Raw genomic sequence first — 16,770 nt, 5'->3', positions numbered from 1 at the left:
TATTTGACTGGTATTTCGCCTAAGACTGCTGCTGAAGGTGATGCTGCTGTTTTTCGATGCAAAGAGCATAATTTCAACAAGTTATGTGTTTGAGCTCACGAACAATCGCTGGTTGTGATATCCCAGCTAAATATAAAGCAATTAGACTATTACGTTTGATTTCTATTGTTTAGTTCACTTTTAGCTTAATACTTCACTTCTGTGGACTTGTTAAAAATACTTATAACAGCTGGATGCCATTGTGAAAGATGAGATTACGGTTTGAAACTGGTTTCACTTTGAGTAACAGACCTGTAGATTTTTTCAAAATTCTAAATATCGTGTCTTTTTTTAGATTTGTATGAAGTGCAAGTCTAAGTGCAAAGTTAACAAGAACTTATAGATATTTGGCATTCTTTCAAACTAAGTTCAACTCGCTCTTTTTTATAAGCTATAAAGTTAAAGTTTCCTTTCTATATTACAAATTTCAAATTTCATCTGAATATATTTGGTGTTTTTTTTGGTATTATTAAGATTGGCAATTTCATTTCAAGATTTAAAAGCGAGTAAAAAAAGTCAAATTTGTTATTTGTTTGTAAGGTCATGGAAACGATAATTAATTATGGGTTGAGGAACGAAAGCTTCTTAATGACAGTCAATACGGCTTTCGTAGCAATAGGTCCACTGGTGATATCATGGTTCATCTCACCGAACAGTGGAACAAATCTTTTTGGAGAAAGTAAGATTATTACACTTGATATTTTAAAGGCAAGATGCCAGACTTTAGCATCTTGCTCTTTTATCGAAAATGCGTGCTTTTGGTATTGACGAATCTCCTCTTCGTTGGATTAGAAATTATCTTTCGAACTGCTCTATACAAGTTCTTTTGTATGGATTCAAGTCTGAAATTCATAAAATAAATGGTGGTGTGCCCCAGGGCTCTGTTCTATCTCCAACACTCTTATCATTTTTATTAATGATATCCTGTCTGCTACTTTTAATCCAATACATTGTTTCGCAGACGATAGCTCTCTTAGCTTTTCAAATTCGTTTTTAGGCTCACAAGTCACAACCCTCCTCTTCGGATGTGGAACTGCAACCTCAAAATATGATTAGCTCAATAAATTCCGATCTACACAGCATTGTACAATGGGGAATAAAAAACCGTGTTTAATTTAATGCTTTGAAAAACCAATGCTGTCTTGTATCGTCAAAGCGAGATATACTCTTCTTACCACTATCTATTAGTGGCACTTGCATCAACGAAACTGAAAATAAAGACATCCTTGAAATGTGCATCAGCAACCACCTTTTGTGCAGCGATCATATTCGAAATGTCACCAAAAATGACGCAAGATTTCTAGGCTTTTTGAGGAAATGGAAGAATTTTGTCCCTACGTCTGATCTGTCTACAATCAACAAAATCTACATATATACGTCTGACACTTGAAAATACCTCTCATCTCTGGGCTAGTGCTCCAGTAACTTTTGTAAGTAGTCTCTTGGACACTATTCAAAGAAGAGCTTTTAAATTGATTGGTGACATGATTATCATCAACTCGATTACGTCACTCGAACATCGTGATTCAGTTTCTTGTCTAACGCTTTTTTACCGATATTTTAAAGGACTATGCTCTAGTGAAATAGCCCGTTCCATGCCTCCCCTTAAACAACTTATCCGTGATATCCGCTAGGCATTCCCATCAGTTTACCCTTGAGCCCAACTTCAGTCGCACTATGAAGTACAGAGACTAATTTTTTAGATGTACAACGCGAATGTGGAATGCCATGCCACGCTCTTTCTTTCCCTATTATTGCAATGTTCAGGAATTCAAAATCGATGTACACCAACACCTCCTATCCAACCCTTCCCTCTTTTCCCAATGCCCGAACTCTGAATTTGGCATATTAATGGTATACAAAACCCTTTTAGTGTTCGCTAATTATAAAACAAATGTTTGGTGTCGGAAAAAAGCTGATAAGCTGTAGATTTGTTTCTAGTAAAAATTACATTATCTAAGCCAGAAATTTTCTTTTAGTTTAATAATAAAATCGTTTTCAATAAACAGCTGAGTGTTAGTTTCACATTTCTGATCATAATCCATTCTCTTTGCATTTTTACTTACTTTCAATGCTTGATTTAATTCAGGAAATTCTTCATTCCAATCAGGAACTTTGTGTCCAATGACAGAAATATTCAATGAAACCTATAACTAACCTATCAAATATACTCCAATGATTGCTTTCAATGATAAAAACCAATGATAGCTATAACAATAATTAAAAAGAAAATTAAACTTGAATGATAATATCTTTAATTAATTTTATCCATTTCTTTCCAGTCGTTGGATGGTAGCTGGTAAAGCTGATCCAGAAATGCCAAAACGAATGTACATCCATCCGGACTCACCAACAACCGGTGAGCAATGGATGCAAAAAGTCGTCTCATTTCATAAGTTGAAACTAACAAATAATATTAGTGATAAACATGGATTTGTAAGTACTGTACGTTTTATCTGTTAATTGAAAATTTTAAAACATTTTCATTTTTGAAAAACAGAAAAAGCCAAAATTATATAAGAAATTTTCTCAATTTTGAATTTTTTCCAAATGAATTGATAATTATGTAGTTTGTTCAATCTTCTAAATTATTATTAAAGTTTTGTTTATTTTGTGAATTTTTCTTTCTTTTGCTTTGTAAAAATTACAATTTTTGTGATAAAATTCAATTTGAGAAAATTTTTTATCGGCTCAAATTTTTTTAATGTAGCATTTTAGAATTTTAAAACATAAATTTATATTTTCTTAGCTTAAGGGGGGGAAATTAGTTTATTTTTAAAATTATTTTCAATGTCAATTTTTAGTGTTTCTATTAAAAAAACATTTAAACCCCATTCCATCCGCATATCTAGATTATTTAGAACTCTCTTTTTCTCACTATAAAAAAAACGTTATCTTTTGTTTTTCAAATAACAATTGTTATTCATAATAATAATATTTTAAATCGTGTGTTGTCGCATAAACTTAATCGTCATCGAAATCGAAACAATGAATATTTGATTGATAAAATTATGTTAATTTATATTTAAACATAATTATGTCAGTGCCAATAATATCATTTTTAAGAGGTTTTAAATTCAAATTTTATTAATTAATTAAAATGATGTTGGTTGATAGAGCATACATCTACACATTCCACCTATACACGCTACACAGGAAGGTGGGTTGATATTTATTCGAATGTGTATAATTTTAGTACAAAAAAAATTACTAGGTCTTTACATCTTGATAAATAAATCATATATTATATTGTTTGAATAAAAGTGTCGGAATAAACTACATAATCTAAAAATATAAAATCATTAAAAGACAAATCTTTTGCAGCAACAATTTTATTTAATCTCAGACTTAGTGTCAACTTTGTATGTTAAATAAAAAGGAAAACGTTTGGCCCCTGCCTTGGTGGATTCGTTTGGAAATCTTCTTCGCCATTGGCAAAATATTTGCTTTGATGTATAAATTAATTGTTTTAAATAAGTCTTTTTTTTATTGAGATTAGAAGGAGTTTGACGTAGATAAATGCACTTGTTTTTAGGTCATTTTAGAGGATTAGGCCATCTATAAGAGTTCATAATGGATAGATATAACCTTTGATCGTATAATAGGTCTTTTGGAAGTATGTCCGCTTATGAATAAAGAGAACTCCTATGATTCTTTGTGTTTGAAAATCATCTTGACAGTTTAAAATTGTCATGAATAACTTAAAGTATTCTCGTTTACAGTGATCTTCAAGCCCTTCAATTATAATGAACATAAAGAACAGTTTTTTCAAAGTGGCTTAAGACTATACTTAATAATACCAATAAGAGGTTTCATTTTGATATTTTAAAAAATCGAGTTTTTTTCGGGAGAAATCGATAGGTGTTTATTTCATTGCAAAGAGAAAAGAATGCCTTTAGCAATGGAAAATGAAATCAGCCAAATAGCTTTCACGGATACGGTTGCAGCACCGTTCAAATATTTCAAAAACCTCAACTGTCAAAAATAGGAATTTGTTTAATACAACTATTGACTTCCTCCAAGAGTAGTAATTGTCATAAATCGTACTTTCTCAAATTTGCCGTTCGGATTCTTTATAAAATCGTTAGAGCCCCTTCATTCCTGAAATAATTTGCACGCAAGAATGGTTGAGAGTTGTAAGTCACTAGGCTCTAGTTCTCTACGGATTGTTGCGCAACCTATATTATTTATTTAAGGCGTTTAAAAAATTACTTGTTTTTGATTTAAAAACTTGCTGCCTTCATTGAACTAAGTCAATATGAATTATGACTTTATAAACTCCACCTCACTCAAACTTTGTTCTTTTATAGAATTTTTGAAATAAAAGTTTTTGCAAACCTACAATCTGTCAAATTATAAAAACAAAAAGAAAGAGGTTTGACATATTTTGACATGTAAAGACTTTTTAAAAGTCCTTATCGTGCGTAAATGTGCAATTTAAACTTCGAAGTCTGGAGCATATGGTTAAGTAGGTAATGAAAATTATAGGTTTATAGCCTTTTATAGTTACTTTCAACAGATTTTTCAGCTCAAACCACTGATACCTTTTTTGAATGAAGACATCCCCTTCAAGTCGAACTATTGTCGTACATGTAAACCTTTAGTCCCTGGATATAGAAAAAAAAATAATTTTAATTCAATATCCGTCAGGTGCGAGAACTCACATCAAATGCCTTTGGCAACATGACAAAATAACAACAACAACAAAAAATGTATAAATTACCCTCATTATTGATGGGCGCAGATATTTGAGTTGGGAAACCAGCGACCCTTCACCTCGTCCTATATATACATATGTATACCATCGCACAACAAAGACACATACATGACTTAAAGTATAGGTCATACTGATAACGTGCGGTCAAAGTTCTCTTTGTGTGTGTATTTATAAGGACTCATGTCAAAGCGGACTATGAAATGCCTATAATTTGTGGAAAATTCTTATGTTCGGGAGCGCTAATATAGGCGGAGTCACCAATCAATATAGACTGACACTTAAAGTGGCAGTTTTTGCCTCAATCTATTTCACAGTTATTGCATAGGTACATGTCGTCGAATGTATAAGAGTCCTCAGCCAAAGAGTTAAGCGGCTAGAACACACACGTAGCACGCCAGCGCCATCGTAAATAAATCGATAGATTATACCTCTCGAAGTGCCACGCCGAGCCGGCCGGTAGACTGGCCAGCCGAGCCGCCCGGTATATCAAACAAGTGGTTAGCTATATTTCTGCCCACTCACATGTCGTCGGCGGTTTCGACTTGGGCCGGCTTACCGGAATTCCCACAAAGTAAGTCGGCTGCTTTCAAAAGGTTCCGTTCTAGCAACAAAAATGTACATAAGCAGAGAGGGTGAACAGTGCGAATGGCACCTTCGAGCGCCGATCAACATATTTAACCGATCCACCCGCCCCCCGCTGGTAGTAGCGTGCGAGCGCGCAGATTCGAACGCGCAATCAGCAAAAGTCGTTCCAATAAAAACGCAAAAAGATACATTGGCCAACTTTAGTAGTTAGATATGAGAATATACCTATGCCTATCTACCTACCTACCTCGTTGTTGCTGCTGCTGCTGCTGTTGCTCGATTCCGATATTAGCCAATTTCAGCATCCAGCATCAGCACAGCCGGCTTGATGGCGGATAGTGCAATCGCCGCCAACCGATGATCATCAATAAATAAATTTGTAAGTAAGTACATTACTTTCATCTTACTTCATTTTTATCGTCGTGCGCGGTCCGCTTTACTCATATTTGGCGGCCTTTTAAATGCACAGCGGCGCGGCGGTGATGACGACTATAGGACTACGACGACGACGCGACGATAAACGGCTTGGAGATGGTGATGCTGCTGCACTGCCGTAAGCCGTGACTGAGTGGCAATCGGTTAAGCCGCGCAGATACTCCAACGAGAAGGCGGCTTAAGATCAAAAGCAGAATTAACTTTATGGAAATATGGGAAACACACTGGGAGTCTCTTGATGCGATGGCGATGATGATGGTTATACGAGGGTACCTATATGTACATTGCATATAATATCATACCGCTATATATGTGACTATTGGGACGCAAATTAAAACAAAGTTTTAGGAAAAAGCGTAGGTACACCTCCCTCCCTTCGCTATGCATTGCCAGCAGAAGATTATTAAGTGAATTTTAAGAACCTCATAGAATTGCGCGCTTAAGTCGCATCCGCAATAAGATTAACAACGATGATCATGCGTCAGCATCGATAGACGAAGAAATCTTTCATGTATGAAGATATTGTTGAAGTTGCAAATTGCTGGAATGCAAATAAATGACTTGAACTATGCACGTATTTTTCAAATACTGTCAAGATCATAGGAAGTTAAGATTAGGAAGCAATTGTAAGTGTTTGTTTTGAAAATTCATCAAGAGAAAAGTAACATAGTGATAAACAGTTTAAGAGGTGTACAAACGTAACCTTCAGGTTTGCCACTAAAAGAGTAAAAAAAAAACAAATGTCAAAATGTCTACAATTTGAAAGGTAAAAGTATTAATTTTTTAGTTTATTCACAAATTAACATAAATGATAGTTTAAAGCTTTTATTTAGGTTCTGAGATTATGATAAAAATAGAACAATATTATAATAATACTTAATATATTTAAACTCCATTGCAATGCTTATTGGTATATAAAATACAACGTCTATACTTTTCTCACCGAATAGTGAAACAAATCTTTACACTTGCACTTGATATTTCAAAAGCATTTCATAAAGCTTGGCATCAGGCTCTTTTATAGAAAATGTTTGCCTTTGGTTTGGACGAATCCCTCTTTTGTTGGATTAGAAATTAACTTTCTAGTTGGATTCTTATCTGAGAAAAATAAAATAAGAACTGGCGTGCCCCAGGACTCTGTTCTGTCTCCGACACTCTTTTTCGTCGTTTTTACTGATATCTGTCTGTTTCATTGACGATAATGCTCTATCTTTTTATATTCGTTTTTATATTCACAACCCTGCTCTTCGAATGTTGATCTTTAACAAAAATTTATGATAAGTTAATTAAATTCTGACCCAGGCAGCATTTTTGAATGGGGAATCAAAAGTCGAGTAAAATTCAATGCGTCGAAAACTCAATTCTGTCTACTCTCGCTAAAAAATAAATTAACCACATTTATAACCCTCCATAAGTGGCTCTTGCATCAACTAGACTTAAACCTTGAAATTCTTGGAAGGTGTATCTCCAATAACCTCTTGTAAGTCTTATTTTAAAAACATACTTAATGTCAATTACTGGCCGTTTTCTAAACAAAAACTTACACCGTTACGTTAATTCTATTTGTTATATATTACGAGGATATTTACAGAACAATTTCCAGTTAAATTGTGTTTTTTTTTTTAAATTTTAAGTATCACCCTGTTCGTGTGAAATCACACATTTATTTATGGCGCACTTTTAAGTGCGTAAAAAATATATCTATCTATCTATCTACCACCAAGAGCAACAACCATTAATAAAAACGAAAGTCAGCCATATTCTTTTTCTACTTTTCTCATCCCTTTTCCCGCGTGCATTAAAAATACAACCACACATCCATTTTGTTAAGGACTTTAAGGACATATGTATATCTAAATATTCTAAGGGATTTGTGTGTTGAAAAAAAAAAACAACATTATATTCGTGTTCTACATTTTTATATTATTCGCACCCCTTTAAAATGAAGAAAAAAAATGTTTTGTTGAAGTTGAATATTCCAAGAGAATGTAGAAAAACAACAACAAAAATAAAAACACGAAAGGCCAACCCATGTGCGTTGAACTTTCCTTCATGTTCGTATTGTACAACACCACCAAATGTCCCGTGTGCACCATTAATTTAGTTGCACCACAAAAACTGCCCTTAAAATAAAAATCTCCTGCACGCAACCGATATTAATAAAATGTGTGAAAAGAAAAATCATCTAAGCAAAGCATCTCAAAAAATTATCCTTAAGTGCATAAGGGATGATTATGTGATATGGATGATCTTCAAAAAAAACGGGCTTTTGTACATCAGATATACATAGATATAAGTATCTTTCTATTTTTCAACACACAGAAATATGCCAATAACAAAAGAAAACATACGTTTGTGGTAATAAGATCTCGTTTTGCTTCTGTTTGTTCAATTTTTTAAAATGGATTATCAAGAAAGGAATAGAAATAAACAGTTTCTGTATAAATTTTGCACCCTATATAATATATTCACAATTTCCAGAAGCTTAACTAACTCCTGAAAATGTTCATATGTTTATAGATTGCTCATCGACCAAGTTGTAAATTCCAGAAACTGGAAAAAGAAGAACTTTTATAAAAAATCATCGAGAAACATTGAAAATTTACTCCGGAATGGGAAGACATCCAGAAATTAAATTGATATTTTACCATCACATCTAAAAAAAACAATGTTTTATTGCTTAAGTAAAAAAAAACTACATTTATTAAAGCCCAAATAAGACAGTTGAAGTAATATGATTATCTTTTACCTTGCCCCAGTATGTTTTACTGATATTTTTCCGTGTTACATTACGAAAGTCTTAAGTCAAGACATGTAAGGTGCAAAATAAATTAAATGATATAGCTCAGCTTAGTAGGTTTCACGAAGAAAGTAATTGTTCAAATAAAAGTTTTAATACCAAAACTTTTGAAACAGAAAAAAAATTGTTTTTTGTTTTTAACTGGAATTTTTCGAAAGCTTTGGTATTTTTCTAATGACACTCTTATTAAACGAATTGCATTTTCCAAATCTCAGCTTAATTAATAATCCAATTTTCGATTAAGATTTGTTAACACATTAGTTGAGTCGGTTTTCTTATACAGTTGAGTTGAAATAGTTATTTAAAATATGTGGAAAAGGAAACAACAGAGTGAAATCAATAGCTTTTGAGCTCAATACAGATTTGCAAATAAGTTCAAAGTGAGCTTAAGAATTTAGTTATCTAAGTAAAAAAGTTTATACTAAAGGTCAAAAACAAAATATATGGTTACTTTGTTTTTTTGTTTTTAACTGCAATTTTTCGAAAGCTTTGGGATTTTTCTAAAGACACACTTATTAAAACTATTGCAATTTCCAAATTTCAGCTTATTCAATTATCTTATTTTCGATTAAAGTTTTTTAACACATTAGTTGAGTCGGTTTTCTTTTACAGTTGAGTTGAAATAGTTATTTAAAATATGTGGAAAAGGCAACGACAGCTCAATAGCTTTTGAGCTCAATACAAATTTGAAAATAAGTTCAAAGTGAGCTTAAGAATTAAGTTATTTAAATAAAATATATGGTTACTATGTTTTTTTGTTTTTACCTGGAATTTAGTTGAGTTGGTTTTTCTTTTAAAGTTATTTAAAATACCGGAAAATTAAACGACTCAATACAGATTTGCAAACAAGTTCAAAGTGAGCTTGAAAATGTAGTTCTTTAAGTAAAACAGTTTATACTAAAGGTCAATATTTATGGTAACTTTGTTTAACAAAAAAAAAATAAAATGTATTCGATAAACTCGACACAGTTATTTAAAGTTATTTAAACCTGAAATTCAACTTATTTACCGTAAAACAAATTAACAAACAATAAAATTCACTTAAATCTCATTCAAAATCACTCTATACCTCCAAACACTGCGCTTAACTCTTCCCCTTACCCTAAAATATGCTCGTGTAAACAAAACAAACCTTGAATGGAATTATGATATGCGTAGAGTATGCCTATGCCTACTGTTTTAAATGACAAACATCGTCGGCTTACAAAGCGTTTGTAAATATTTGAAGAATTTAAAAAAAAATACGAGCATAGAAAATCATGGTCTTATATCTTTCTCATAACGTTCATTCATATACCTATATGTTTGTATGTATTTGTAGGCATGTGTGTATTTTTTTGGACGAAAACGAAAAAAAAATCATTAAATGGGGACATTGTTCTATTCTAAAGTAGGATTATAAGTCTTATGAAAGCGGAAGTATAACATTTACCTTAGCAAACATCTCAACCTAGCTACTGCATTATCCCCAAATCGTATCAAATTCATTACCTATTTTTGTTTTGTCTTAAAGTAAATAAGACGTTGTTGTTGTTCATAAAGAAGTATTCCAATCTCAAATTCTAAGATGTCTAAAAAGTTCTAAAAATATGGTATTTACTTTAAATCTCTTCTCGCAGTCTTTTTCGGTAAGAGTAGATTTTAAAGGTGCCAACAAAACACCTTTAATTTAGCTACTGCCTTAGCATTAGCACTCCACTTCACATTCATCATCTGTATGCATATATTTATAACAACTTGACAAATAAAAAAACACTTCACCGTGATGTATTTTCCGACATATTATTTCTGTGATATTCACCGAACGGTCTTGTCAATGGTTGGTTTGAGATAAACAACAAGTAGCTAAGCTAAGAAATTAAGATAAATACCATTTAGAAAGATGTCAACACACTTTTATGAATTTTCAACGACCATTAAGACGACTAGTGATGGCAGGTTAACCATCAAGAACCGACATTCAAAAAAAAAAAAAACAAAAAGAAAGATGAAATGGAATCTTTTTTGAAAAATTGCATCGTAAATAAACAAACATAGGAAAGAATCTGGCGCCGCCGCCGCCACTCTGTGCCTTTTATTTTTAAGATTATTCTTTGACTTATAAGATTATGATGTGTGTAAGTTCCGCTTAACTGAGTTTTCTATTGATGCTTATTGCTTTCAAAATTATCTAGAAACTAGTTATTGAACTTTTTAAATTTATCAGTTTATTGTGAAGGCTTTTTTATGATGCAGTAAAAATATGAACTTCAAAATGACGATGATAAAGTTAAAACTGAAACTCCTTTCTTTCTTTTGGTGCTTTATTGACACTTCAATAAACAATGCTCTGTCAACATACCCAGTTGCAGTTACCCTTTAAACAATTCTGCCGTAATATTCGCACTTACAGGAAAGTGGTTGAGATCAATTTTGGATACTGGATACAATTCATTGACCTCAAGAATGTGAATTTCTAACTCAGTTCTGTTTTTGCATTTGTTTTATTTTTAAAACTTAAGATATCTTAAATATCATTCTAGTATTAATCTCTTTAGTGAAAATGAGAACAAAGACCGATCGAGTGTTCAAAAAAATATGTTTAGCAAGATGTTTGCTGATCAAAAATTCGAACGAAAAAAAACCATTTGAAAAATATTACCGTTCTTTTTCAAATTAATGCTCATAAATTGGCGTAAGTATCTGAAAACATAACGATAATTTGACAGACGTCACTAAAACAACATGGCTGCCATAGACTGTCAACAGCAACTGATTTCTGTTACATTGAATTTTTCTTTAAGAAGAGTCAAATACTGACACTGAAAAGGTTTAAAAAGGGTTAGTTAAATAAAGTTTTAGTTTATTGAAGAATTTTTAAACTTTTAAGTAATATTTTTTGGCATACGTGACGTGAAAAAGTAATTCTTAGTCCCGATACGAATTCGATAAAGTAACATTTGGCATTTCTTGATGGTGCTTTTTTAGTCAACTCCTTTCTTTTTTCTTACAAATTAAATTCTTAATTTATTGTGTAGAGTTCAAAATTTGGTGCAAAAAGTTGTACTTGCGTGTTTCTTTGATGTTAACATCTTCGTTCTGGTTGTTCTGTGGTAGAAACATGATGTTCTTGAAACGAAATAACAAAGTTTTAATAATTCATAGACACTGTGTAGTGTACGTATTGAGGAAGATAGGATAGTGAAAAACAAGAGAAGGAGTTGAAATAAATTACCCTAACTGCCATCTTCACTTATTCTTCTTCATGATGTCGTCCTGTCCTATCGTGGGATCGGTCCCAGAAAGCTTGCCCCATAATATAATATGTAATATATACCCACAAGAAATGGACACAACCCCAAAAAATATATACTATACGTTACCGTATCTTACCTACATTTATTAGATATATGTATGAACTTATCGCATACGTATGTATCTTAAGTCCCAAGTGCTGGAACAGGAGTAGTTCTTTGATTTTCTATTTGAATTGGTTCTCAAATGTGTAATAGACTCTTGTGTGTTCCTTTAAGGTGTACGTAAAGCATGGTGAATGTCCTTTTTTGGGACACACGTCTTCTACCTACACTTGTACATATAACATATATCGTATCGTCGTACTTGTGCAGAAACCTTTTATACCACATATGTTTAGCTCATCCAAGCGTGTTTCCATTTTAATTGTGTCATCTTGTATTCCCGTCGATGCAGATGATAGCTTTATGCTATCCGAAAGTAGGTATGTTACATATAGATCGTAGGTATAGATTGAGCTAGAGACGACCAAAATATTTCCTGACACAAGACCAGGACGTCGACGAAAGGACATGAATTAAATTTAACCAAATATAAGGACGTATATATGAAGTCCTTGACGTTGTTCTTTGCGCATGAAGAATTTCGTAAGAGAGTGATTCAAACTTACATACACACAAATATATTCGTACTTTTTAAATACATATATAAAATGTATAGAGAATCCAAACCTAGGTGGTTTCTAGTGCAAAAGGACTTACTTTGTTGAGTGGCGGACCAAAATTAACAATATAACGTACTTGGTATATCCTTCGAATTTTATGCCTCGTTGAGATCAAAAAAGATATGTAGAGTATGATGCTCAAGCTCATAATAATAATTGCCCAGAGTTTTTTCTTTTTTTTTCTAGTTAGCAATCGATATTTATTATTATAAGGATGTCCTTTTTTTGTTGTTGTTGATTGAGTGTTACACTTAAGACGCCACACGTTGACGTCTTTAAGGAGGAGTTTTGTTCTAAATTTATGCAGATTTTATTTTTGTATAAAATCATGCAACTAACTGAAACGTGAAAATATAATGAATTCTGTTTGTGTGCCTCAGTTTTTAAAGTACATAACTTTTTGTTCAGTGTTTTGTTAATTTAAATGCGAAATTAACGTTCAGTTTTCAAAATTGCTCATGGTTGTGGTCTAAAAATGATTTATACTGGATTTTCCTATGTCCTTCATTTAATTATTTCCAAAAAAGCAAAATAATAATGAACGTGTGATTCGTCTTTTTGAAAATTGAAAATATAATAATAACACCTAAGTGAAAGTTTCAAAAAACAAAGGCAAGTTCAATTTTGTAATCTCCTTTCTTAACATCAATAATAATTGATTTGGTTTTAAGCTTGAACCCGCAATTTGCTGCTTAAGTTTCGAAAAACTGTATCATCTTTTGAAGTCTTTAAATTACTTGACTGATATGAACCTTGGTATTAATAATGACAATACTGCAAACTTAATATCTAGCTTTTTATAACTTTTACATCGAATTCTGCTTTTAAAATAAATAAAGCTTCCGTAAAATAGCTTTAATCTTATTTATTCACTTTTCAATAGTTGGGAATTAAACAAGTTTAATATTATTAAATCTGGAATTCCACAAGGTAGTCATTTAGGCCCTATTCTCATTTTTCCTTTTATAAACTATTTGGCGTCTCCAAGTGCATCATTTATGCCGACGACGATGTTACAAAACTGTTTCTGCAAGTTCTTTTGATTGTGAAGAATTGGAATTGTGTCAACTGGTTTTTTGATTCGTATGTTCGTTGCTGTATGCTTTGAAACGTTAATAAGTGTCAAACTATGAGCTTTACGAGGAAGCTCTCTGTAAATGATATGTCTATCCTTCCTGTGTTATTCTATGAAAAGTTGAAAATTTCTCAACACATTAACTCAATAACTAATAGGACTAATTCTATTCTTGGTTGGATCGAAACAATTTTCTGGTCCTCTTGTTTATAACATTTGTTCAGCAAATTTCCACCATTTCAGCAAAAACTAAAACGTATTGATATGCTGAGTTTTGAGAGCAGACCTTCTTACATATTTATGTTTTGTGTTTATTGTTAAATGCATTACATTACATTACGCATTACTCAGCACATAAGTGTACAGAGTGGAAAACACAGCACCTTGAGCGACTAGACTATGTAAGGTGATAACAACACAAGACATTAATGAAAGACAGAAGGACAGATGAGAAGCACGCATTAAATTTCGAGAGTGTCCCACATCTGTCTACAAACCTCGCTCACCGATGCTTGATTTCGGTGATCGATGGAAACCGAATCTTTATCAGTGACTAGGCCGTTGCCTGTTATTGTTAAATAAATAAATGGAAATATTCAATTTCTGCACCTTTTGTCTCTCAACTGTAATATTCCCCAAAGAAACCTAAAGACTTTAACCGATTGTATACAAATTTAAATCAACTTTTTTTTTACAATCACTCGTGTACATAAATTGTGAAGTTAGTTTTTAGCTGATTTAAAAAAAAAAAATTTTCTTAGCACTTGTGCACTTTTGTAAACCTGAGGATTATTCATCAATTTTTCGTAGAGCCAAAAACTTGCGTTGCAATGATCTGTCTATGTAGTATTATCTTTCTCTTCATATTTTTTGAGCCACATTTCGGGCGAGCTGTTAAGTACAGATATTTTTCTGTTAGCCGCACTACACGAATGTGGTACAATATATCTCATTCTTTAAAATGTACAGACTCTCCTTTTTAATCCTATCTTAATTTCCTAATTGCTCCTAGTGATTTCAAACATATTGCCCAAATATGAGAACTCCAATTCTTTCACAAATGGAAACTCCAATTCTTTCACAAATGGAAACTCCAATTCTTTCAATTTGTTGGTTCTTTTTCAAAACTTTTTTTAAGGAGCTCACTACTAGCCTCCCAAGGCTCACAATTTTTATATAGAAAAGTTTCCTTGTAAAATTTTGTGGTAGCAAAATTGGGCGCTATAAATCTCAAAAAAACTTCGGAAAAAATGTATGAGTTTATTTAAAAATAAGACTCAAGAGGTTAACACCTTTTATGGAATTCAATATTTATGAAATAGCTTACCAAACTGGTTAGTGTTGTATTTTAAACAATCGTAAATGTCTTAATTTGTTTAAAACTGTCATTTGAGTATTTGTTTAAATGTTTATTATAATCTTAAAATAAAAACTGTCTGGTGAATTTTGACTAAAGATTATAATCTTAAACCAGTTTCGCCAATCTAGAATACAAAATTGATTATAATATAATATAATGATAAATTCAAAATTGTGTCCTATCTTTTAAATTAACAACAACTCTTTGAACCATCTGTCTACATATATGAATTTACAAGCACTTCCTATGATAAAAACTAAATGATTAGATGATCAGGATCACCCTTTTTTTTTAATGTTGTTAAAGGAGTATCCGACAATGCTCATATTTATAAGGTCTTTCTTAAAGATCAAAAATTTATTTTAATACCCCTATCAATGCACATTCAAGAGGCCAGACATTTACTTTGTGCCTTCTTTATCGACATTATAGGTTCTCCCTCCTCCTTATGTTTATCTCAAAACATCTTCTAATCTTGACAATAGGGACAAAGGAAAAGGCCCTTCATCACTCGACAGATGAGAAGACAAATTTATTATATATCCAATCCTCCCTCCCTCTGTGGATAGGAATGGCATTACGAGGTTTGGGTATAGATGTACATCATAGATCCTTGTTATAGTTTGCACTCATTCCGATCACATTAAGATATATACTCTTCTTCATCCAGAGATAGAAAGGGAAAGGTCCGCCAAGAGCCAGCAGTAGCACAGGTAGACGATAAAGGTACATCAATTTCCAATGTCTGTTATAATAATTGAAACAAAGGCAAACAGAAACCCTAGCGCCCTAACAAACATCCTGCTGAGTTTTTAGTTGAGAAGAGACGGTGATCCTGAACCGCATCCGCACCATTGAAATAGAGACCATCAGCATCAGCCACGACAAAGTGGCTTGCAGGCTTCAATGAGTACATAGACAACAGAGAAAAAATCAGGCTAATCGCAAAATTATCATCCTCTAAGATAAACCGCACTATAAATTGCAATCTTTTGTGTCATACTTTGGTTTGCCGAAAAGGACAACAAAAGCGACGACAAATCATAAACGAAAATTTATCCATCAGTCCAGGACACAAAAGATAAGAGAAAACTCAACTTAGGCAGGTAAAAAATATAGAACAAGAAGAATAGAAAAGAAAGGATCTCAAGAAAACAGTAGCGGGTGGTTTACGTTTACGTATGACAAAGGACAATGCGGTTAGGATATTTTCCGCCGAATAGACTTCTTGAAGACTCCTTTATATGAGAAGTTAGAAAAAATACAAGGACCAAATCGGTATCTTCAAAAGCCTGATCTATATAATCTGGGCTCTGGGCAATCATCACATTACACATCAAGAAGTCTGTAACAGGATTGTAAGGGATTTCTTTTTCGACCATTTCATACCTATTATTCAAGTTTTTCAGTGGTGTGCGATTGAAGGTGGAAACGCGACCACTCCCGTCAGTCAATTGTCGAAGGTTTGTCGTTGGTCGACACCGCGGTCGTGACAAAAATCTAATTAACATAATATATTTAATGCTATACTTACTCAAAACCTACCTACCCACTTTACCGACATATCTACCCACCAATACCTGAGACGAAGTTGGTGTGTTAAACATGAATCTAATTATCCTGGTTAAAATGTAATAAAAACCAACTATGGGCCATTAATTTCACTTGGTGATGAATTTTTGGTAGACGGGGGAAGCTTTCAAGTCAATGACGCCTGGGGGTGTTGAACAATTTTAGCACCGATATACAAAAGGTTACAAGGTATACGGCCAAAAAGAACCGAGCAAGAAAAAAAAACAAA

The 16,770-nt window shown here is 32.7% G+C and overlaps 1 protein-coding gene across 5 annotated transcripts in view; it reads left to right on the top strand.

The window, feature by feature from the left end:
• LOC129943401 (optomotor-blind protein-like) overlaps positions 1 to 16,770 on the top strand; it is a 164,673-nt gene that overhangs the window by 75,717 nt on the left and 72,186 nt on the right. For 3 of the 5 annotated variants that reach the window (XM_056052820.1, XM_056052824.1, XM_056052825.1), the window contains exon 3: positions 2,322 to 2,475. In XM_056052820.1, coding sequence (XP_055908795.1) covers positions 2,322 to 2,475 — 154 coding nt within the window. Of the gene's footprint in view, positions 1 to 2,321; positions 2,485 to 16,770 lie in introns of all 5 variants that reach the window. The other 2 variants (XM_056052821.1, XM_056052823.1) reach the window with 1 other exon arrangement.

The sequence above is a fragment of the Eupeodes corollae genome, chromosome 1 (assembly GCF_945859685.1).
Source record: "Eupeodes corollae chromosome 1, idEupCoro1.1, whole genome shotgun sequence".
Lineage (NCBI taxonomy): Eukaryota > Metazoa > Arthropoda > Insecta > Diptera > Syrphidae > Eupeodes > Eupeodes corollae.
This window is presented reverse-complemented; position numbering and strand designations above follow the sequence as displayed.